Source organism: Impatiens glandulifera, chromosome 1 (genome assembly GCF_907164915.1).
Source record: "Impatiens glandulifera chromosome 1, dImpGla2.1, whole genome shotgun sequence".
Lineage (NCBI taxonomy): Eukaryota > Viridiplantae > Streptophyta > Magnoliopsida > Ericales > Balsaminaceae > Impatiens > Impatiens glandulifera.
The window spans coordinates 111,835,687-111,844,667 of record NC_061862.1 but is presented as its reverse complement, the minus strand read 5'-3'; the positions used below and the strand labels follow the sequence as shown (position 1 = coordinate 111,844,667).

Here is an 8,981-nt window from a genome sequence, read left to right as displayed (position 1 = left end):
CCGATTTACTACGTTAGTGTGGCCGCCTATCTAAGGGTGATAAGTCGTGGAGAGAGCTTGTTGCACTCCCTTTAATTTGAGAAACTCGAGTCAAATGAAAATTAAGAATATCTTATCCCTATCACTAATTATATATATTGGAATCCCATGTTGTTTAAAAATATTACCAAGGAAGGCTTCAACTACTTTACGTGTTATGAATGGGTGACTAAGGGAGATGAAATGCCCCATCTTAGATAATATTTCCACCATGAATAGTATCATAGTTTTTCCACATGATACTAGTAGATGTTTAATAAAATCCATAGAAATTATTTGATATGGGCAGAGGTTGGAGAAGACCTTTTGGCGCGAATGTCTCATCTTTGTTATTTTTGCATATGTCACAACTCTTGATGAATTCACGCACTTCACGACTTAGCCCTTTATAAAAATATGCTAACAACATTTTCTTGGTTGTAACTAAGGAGCTCAAGTGACCACTAGTAAGGATAAAGTGCATCGATACAACGAGGGTCGATCGATGTTTTAGATCAAACTCCACAACTAGTTTTCCTTCTTTCCTTAGATTACCATTGATTAAGGTATACCCTAGATGTGCATTTTCATTTTCCCACAATTCATTTATAAGTTTCACCATATTTGGGTTAGTTGCCCAAACATAATTAAGATGTTTAAGTACTAGTTAGTGATAGACCGAGAGCCTTACTTACCACTACACAGTCGGTTCTCTCTTTGAAAATGCGTAACAATATTCTCATTTTCTTTCTCTTTGAAAATGCATTAGTAACAATATTCTCATTTCCTTTCTTATACTGAGCTGTGAAATCATATTCCAATAATTTGTAGAGCCATTTTTTCTAAGCTGACCTCCGAACCCGCTTCTCCAAGAGGTGTTTCAATAATTCATGATCTGTAGTTCAATAATTCATGATCTATTTTAAATAAATGATTTATATCGCACATAAAGTTGTCACTTTTACACTATGAAGGTCAATGATAAGAGTTCTCCTTTATATGTGGAAGAAGAGTTTTTAGTAGTTTGAAGTGCACGACAATTAGTAATTAGTTGATTGTTTAGAACTAGAACCACATCAATTCCCACATTACTTGCATCCGTCTCCACAACAAATGGTTGACTAAAGTCTGGTAAGGCTAGAACAAAGGGTGTCGACAAAGTATGTTACAACTGATTGAAAGTCAAATTACCCTCTTCATACCAATGAAACTTTCCTTTTTTTAAATAATTTTGTCATTGATTTACAATCATACCATAGCCCTTAATAAATATCTGCTAATAGCCAATCAACCCAAAAAATCCTCAGAGCTATTTGATCGAATTGAGTAATGACTAAGAGCTTAATGCCTCCAATTTTGTGTAGATCCGCTAATACACCCTCGTTAATGATATGGTTCATGGACGTTATCTATAGATAATCAAATTCAAATTTTTTATTAACTTAAAAGAGTGTTTACTCGTAGGACTTCTAAAACCATTCGGAGGTGTTGTAGATAATCTTTCCAAGACATTTGTAATAAATCATAATATCATCAAAGAAAATCAACATTTCAAAAAGTTCGGTTAGACTTATAGTATCATCGGAAGCAAAAAATTACCTTAAATACAGTTTGAAAATCAGGTTGATCAGACTTTGAAAAGTTGAAGGGGCGTTAGTTAGACCAAAAGACATAACAAGAAATTCATACAGTTGTTTATGCATTCAAAATGTCGTTCTATGGCAATTAGTTGGTTTCATTCTTATTTGATGATATTCGGCTAGGAGGTCCAATTTGGAGAACACCCATGAATCGTGGAGTTCTTCAATTATCGGTATCGGTATCAGAAAATTATCCTTAACTGTTAGTGCATTAAATTTCTAGTAGTCAAAACACTATCTCTAGATTAAATATTTCTTTCTTACTAAGACTATCGAAGCTGCAAATTGACTTGGATGGATAATGCCGTTTTCTATCATGTACTCTACCATTTTTTTCAATTTATATTTTCTTCGAGGAATGATATTTGTAGGGTCTTAAGTAGATTGACATCATTCCTTTTTTCAAGAGAATTTTGTGATCATGTCCTTTCGGTGGTGGTGATTCATTCGGTCCCTAAATCAAATTTTCGAATTGTCTTAGAATTCGTTTAAGCTTTTCACTAATTTTATGTGGTTCTTGGGGGTGTAAGTGTAAAGAAGTGACATTGATGTTCCTAAGTGTTTCACAATTGGATCAAAGCAACTTACCCTCCTTTCATCAAGAGTTTGTGGAATTGATCACCCTATATAATTCTAATTTGTATCTAGTCCATTTCTTGAAGAGGTACTTCTTGCCCTATTTAATAAAAATAGTGAGTTTCTCATAATCTCACTCTGATGGTCCAAGGTAATTAACCATTTAATACCCAATACAATGTAGTATGTAGACAGGATAAGCACTCGCATACCAACTATAATTCCAGACCTCTCATTGTCCACAACAGATTTTTACAGTAAGAATGGATGAAAATATTGGAATCATCTTCAACCTTAAAAGGTAAACTGATGTTTGTTGGGCTTAATGATTAATGTCACTCATAATCTTAATGTTATTAAAGTACGAGTGCTCCCAATATTATTTAAATATTCTGAGATATTTCTCAATTCAACTAATTGATCATTAATAATTTAGTTTTACATTTATTATTTGAATGAAATTTCTCCTCACAAGTATATCATAAACCTTTTTTTGCACAAAGAAAATATAAACAAGAAACACACAATGATCAAGTTAAAGTGCCTTGAAGATTGTATTGCTTGTGACTTCACCAAATGAGATGCTCCAATTTTGTTCATTTGTGGGAATTCGCTTCAAGTCCGAATGAGAGAGTTTTCATTAATAATAATATATTTCCAAACTTGTTCAATCGTCCTTTGAGCACGGGTAAAAACTCTTACATTTCATTGAGCCCAAATATAATAGATTATAGTGTTGGAGAAGCATTTGAACACATTAGTATATAACTTGTTTCCCCTTGCCTTAAGGATTGCTAAATTCTTAATATCCTACCATTTATTCAAGAAATTGAGGAGATCCATAATATTGAAAAATCTACCCCAAAGAATAGATGCAAATGGGCAATCTCCAAAAAGATGACCAATGAATTCCTCCTCATCCATGCATAAAGGACAACTAAATTAATGAATACTCATAAACATTTGAATTCGATCCCTTGTGGCTAATCTATCACAAAAAAACAGCAAGGGATGAATTGTTTAATCTTTCTTATATGCTTGTCTTTTTTTCTTTAAATCAAGAATTATTTTTGTCTCGATAAAACTCACGTTATTCTCCATTTTTGAGTTTTTAATGAAATAACGTTAAGTCGGTTTTTAAAAATAAAACTTTTTTTTTACATTTCTTATCAAGAATTTTAGGTCCATTTGTTGTAGATAGGTGAATAGAAATGGTTAGAATAAGATGATTTGGCAGAAACTGAACAAGTAAGTTTGGATTGATTTGTTTTAGGTAGTATATGTGGTTTGCACTTATATAAGTGACCTATTTTAATTAGGAATTTAAATGTAATCTCTTGGACTTTATCTATAGCCATGGTTAAGTTCAGATAATTAGGTTTGAGTAGTCTAACACTGTTAGAAATCTCTTCATGTGTTGCTAAAATAACATTCAATTACATATTCATCTATATGTGAATAAGTTTATGTGATATGGACATTTATTTTAGATTATATTCCTAAATAGAGCCTATCTATTTTAGATTCATCAACTAATTAATGAGACTTTCACAAATCGAAGGTTTTAACTGTTGAAGAAGAAGAGAAGAACAGAAAATGATCCATGGGATATTGATTAGCTACGAGATTGAATATAAGAGCCATACTACAACCTTGCATCATCTTGGAAATGAATAGGTCTAGTTTCGACTTTGATCATATGAGTAGTGTGATCAACTCTAAAAATTTGTTTAGTAAAAATTAACCATCATTCTACGTCTATTTCATCAAACTTTGGGAAGTCAACCTTCGTCAATCATGTGGGTGGTACGTAAGTGATGCAGCGTGCGTGGCTAGGATGAACCTTTATCAAGATTCGTTGATTCTTACGAATACCGAAAGTCGATAGATATTGAGGAAACCTCGTTTTCTGATTAATAATCTTCCTTTAACAAAGTGTTTTAAGATTCTTTTGAATACTCAAACCCTAGCTTGCAAAAGAAATAAACAACTTTTAATAAATTGCAAAAAAAACACCCGAAACTAATAAAAATGCGATTTTGAGCCCCTAAACGTTTCCGCCCGAAAAACACTAGGCAATCGTCGAAATCTGACACTTGCGAGATATTTTCGGATGCTGCAACTTTCGCATAAACGCCTCTTCGACTCGCACCGCATCATTCCCCCCAGGGTAGAAAAGATTCGTCCTCGAATCTAGAACCGCATCATCCTCATCAGAAGAAGACTCACCCACAAAAGGAACAAGATGCTTCACATTGGACACATCAGAGGTACGCACATGGCTGGGAAGGCGTAAACGATAAGCATTGGAGTTGATCTTCTCCACAATCTCAACAGGACCAATCTTCTTAGCAGCAAGCTTGCTATATTCATGAGCTGGAAAACGATCCTTAGTCAGAATAACCCACACAAAGTCACCAACTTCAAAATCAACAGCACGCCTTCTCGAATCAGCCTTCTCCTTGTACTTGGCAGTAGCAGCAACCAAGCGGTCATGAGTGGTCTAATGAACCTGAGCCAACTGACCAACAAAATCCGCAGCAGTGGAATGAGGACGCACCTTGCTGGGCAGCGCTAACAAATCAAGAGGAGCACGCGGAGACAGCCCGTAAATCACATGGAAAGGACTGAAACCAGTGGAGCGATTAACAGCATGATTGTGAACAAACTCGGCCTGAGGCAGCTTCAGATCCCAAGCCTTAGGATGATCCCCAATTAAACTGCGCAGAAGGTTCCCCAAAGACCTATTAACAACTTCAGTTTGGCCATCAGTTTGCGGGTGATAGGCACTGCTAAAATTCAGCTGAGTATTAACCAAACGCCAAAGATTCCTCCAAAAGTGACTCACAAAGCGAGTGTCCCGATCAGAAACTATGGAGGCAGGAAGTCCATGAAGACGATACACATCCCTGAAATAAAGCTGTGCAACAGCCACAGCATCAGAGGTTTTCTTGCAGGGAATGAAATGAACCATCTTCGAGAATCGGTCAACCACCACAAAAATCGAATCAGAACCACGCTGGGTACGTGGCAGCCCAAGGACAAAATCCATACTGACATCAGACCATGGTTGAGTGGGAATAGGCAGAGGCAAGTATAACCCGGCATTAGTCGAAGCGCCCTTAGCCAACTGACAAACACGACAACGAGCAACAAAACGCCCCACCTCTTTGCGCATCGAAGGCCAGAAATAAGAAGCTGCAAGAAGCTGGAAGGTACGATCACGCCCAACATGGCCTTCTTTGTGGAGTTCCTGAATCATCCTCAAACGCAGGCTGCAATCTGGAATGCACAGCTGCACACCGCGGAAAAGGAACCCATCCTCCAAGACAAAGTCCCTCGAATCCCCTTATTGGATGCGAATGAGGACCTGAGAAAAGAAAGGATCATCACGATAGAGGTCCACAAACGAATCAAAGCCGGGTACATGGACACGCATCTCCGCCAACAGCCCATGACGACGACTCAAAGCATCAGCCACGCGATTAGACACACCAGCCTTGTGTTTAATCACAAAAGTAAACTGCTGTAAATAAGAGACCCACGAAGCATGACGATGAGAAATCTTGTCCTGACCACCAAGATGCTTGAGGGAATCATGATCCGTATATAAGACAAACTCCCGCTGAAATAAATAATGACGCCAGTGTTTGACTGCCTGGACAATAGCATAGAACTCAATATCATAGGTACTGAAACGAAGTTTAGCGCTAGACAGTTTCTCACTAAAATAAGCAACAGGACACCCAGATTGGCTAAGTACAGCCCCAATACCCAATTTCGAAGCATCACAATGTAGTTCAAATGGCTGGGAAAAATCAGGAAGAACCAAAATAGGGGCTGAAGTGAGTCGGTGCTTGATCTCAACAAAGGCAGCCTCGGCATCATCCGTCCAGAAGAACTTAACCCCCTTCATACAATCAGTGATAGGAGCCGTAACACTACTGAAGTGAGGAATAAAACGCCGATAGAAGGAAGCCAAGCCATGAAAACTGCGAACTTCAGTGATCGAAGAGGGGCGGGGCCACTGATTGACAGCTAGTACCTTACTCGGGTCCACTTTCAGGCCCTCCCAAGACACCACATAACCGAGGAACTGGGTAGAATCAGTAAGAAATGTGCACTTCGAGGAAGCAGCATAGAACTTGTCACGCCGGAGAACAGATAACACCTCACGAAGATGGGAGAGGTGTGCTACCTCGCTGTCACTGTAAATCAAGATGTCGTCGAAGTAAACGACTACAAACTTCCCAATGAAAGGGCGAAGAGCCTGGTTCATCACACGCATAAAGGTGCTAGGAGCATTCGACAGACCAAACGGCATAACCAGCCACTCATATAAGCCCTCACGAGTCTTAAAGGCAGTCTTCCACTCATCACCCATGCGAATACGAATCTGATGGTATCCACTCTTGAGATCCAGTTTGCTAAACACAGAAGCACCACCCAACTGATCCAACAAGTCATCCAACCGGGGAATAGGAAACCGATAACGCACTGTAATCTTGTTGATAGCACGACTATCAATGCACATACGCCAAGACCCATCCTTTTTTGGGGTAAGAAGGGCCGGGACAGCACAGGGACTAAGGCTCTCTCGAATGTGTCCCTTAGCCAGCAAGTCCTCCACCTGTCTACGCAACTCTTCATGTTCTTTGGGACTCATGCGGTAATGAGGACGGTTGGGTAGGGCAGCACCTGGAACCAAGTCAATGTGATGCTGGATATCACGCAAAGGAGGCAAGGCACAAGGCAGATTCTCATGAAAAACATCTGCAAACTCCTGTAACAGCGGCTGCACTGGAAAAGGCACCTCGGAACTAGCACCACAGGTAATCAGCGAACAAAATAGAGCAAACACCATGCCCGATTCGACCATGGCGGTCTGAAAAGGACCCCGAGACAACAAGGTGGTAGGGGGGGACGCATGATGAGTGGGGGCAGCACCCTTCTTGGGCTGATTTGGCATCAACACAATCTTGGTACCATGAAATAAGAACGTGTAGGTATTAGCACGCCCATCATGTATAACAGAATGATCAAACTGCCAAGGGCGACCAAGTAAAAGGTGACAAGCATCCATAGGAACCACATCACAATATACAGCATCACGATAATGGGAACCAATGGAAAAATTAACAAGTACGCGCTTGGAAACTGTAACATCCGTACCTTGACTCAGCCAGGACAGACGATAAGGCTTGGGGTGAGGTTCAGTGGACAGACCCAGCTTCGAAACTGCAACCTCAGAAATCACATTCTCACAACTCCCAGCATCAATGATGAAGGTGCAAACTTTGCCACCGATGGTACAAGTGGAATGGAACAGATTATTACGTAACCACTCGTTGTCAGGAGCACGAGGGGTTAAACATGATCGACGAATCACCAAAAGGGGGCCAACATCACCAGAAACATACTCCTCCGCTGCCTCATCATCATAAACATCATACACTGGCGCTGAATCTGAAGGAAGAGCAGAGTCAGGATCATCTACCTCAGTAAAAAGACCACGATTGGTGGACTTTGGGTTGCGACATTCTGCTTGGCGATGGCCAACTTCACCACAATTGAAACAACGCAAGCCACCGGGACTTCCCTGCGGGGGGGCTGTAGTGCCGCGAGGGGGGGCTGGGGTGGGATGGGCCGGCTGGGAAGAAGAACCAATGCCACTAGTGGGGATAACCTGTTTTCCAAAGCTACCCGAACCGCGCCTGGCTAGCTGTTTCTCAGCCTGTGAAGCACGCTGATGTGCCTCAGAAATAGTCAAGGGATCAAACATATTCAAAATATCTTGCAACTGGAGGCGAAGGCCACCAATATAGCGAGAAACCAACTGGAGAGGGGACTCAGACAGGTCAACACGAGTCACAAAGGTGTAAAACTCTGTGGAATAGTCATCCACGGAACGAGAACCCTGACGAAGATTCTGGAACCGCTGGTACAGGTTACGTTCGTAATTATATGGTAGAAACGCAGCCCCAATATGCTTCCTGAATTTGTCCCAATTCGTGAGCTTTGCCTTACCATGACGAACACGTGTCTGTTTCAACTGCTGCCACCATGCTTGTTGTCATGGGCCCCTTGACCAGCTAACCCAAGAGGCTTAATCACCCATGAAGGCCCAAACCAAAGAACATTCTAGAAAGCTAGAATGCCTTGTGAGTCATTTAATGTGGTGGTGGTTATTAGGGTGGTAGTTGGATAGTAACTCATTATTGTGGTGGTTGGCTAGTACACCACTAATGAGGTAGTTGGGTAATTAATGTAGTAGTTGAGATTAACACTATAAATACCTTTGAGGTATACCTTTGTAAAGCATCAAGTATTTTATCAATATAATTACTTTCTCTCTCTAAAAGTTCTTGTGTTTATTCAAGTGTTGCATTGAGAAAGGCTGACTAGTTATTGATCTTACGAAGATAATAACTAGTGCCGCACGGTTCGTTGGAGAAAAGACCAAGTCCGTGACAATTGGTATCAGAGCGGAAATGACGAAGAGATCGGATGAAAGTTCAAAGGTCGTGGATGAAGTAGAGAACCTTCCCCACGGGATCGGAGAAGATGGTAGGATCTCTCGCAAGGTTCAAACGGGAGGATCCAAAGCTACTAAAGAAAGAGAGAGATCAAGGGACGCTATCGTTGACATTATCGCCAGGCTGGAGAAGGTAGAACTCACAATGGCGTATGGACAAGATAATGTTGGGGACCTAGAGGAACGCATTGCCGAGCTTAAGAAAGAGAGAG

At 40.4% G+C, this 8,981-nt stretch overlaps 1 protein-coding gene across 1 annotated transcript; it reads right to left on the bottom strand.

Annotated features, from left to right (window-relative positions):
- Positions 1-1,280: 1,280 nt before the first annotated feature.
- LOC124940559 (uncharacterized mitochondrial protein AtMg00860-like) lies at positions 1,281-8,556 on the bottom strand. Its single transcript, XM_047481087.1, has 3 exons — positions 8,531-8,556; positions 5,893-6,442; positions 1,281-1,427 (listed from the first exon to the last, which is right to left on the bottom strand). The coding sequence occupies exons 1-3, from the start codon at positions 8,554-8,556 to the stop codon at positions 1,281-1,283; spliced, it is 723 nt and encodes a 240-aa protein (XP_047337043.1).
- Between the last annotated feature and the right edge of the window lie 425 nt (positions 8,557-8,981).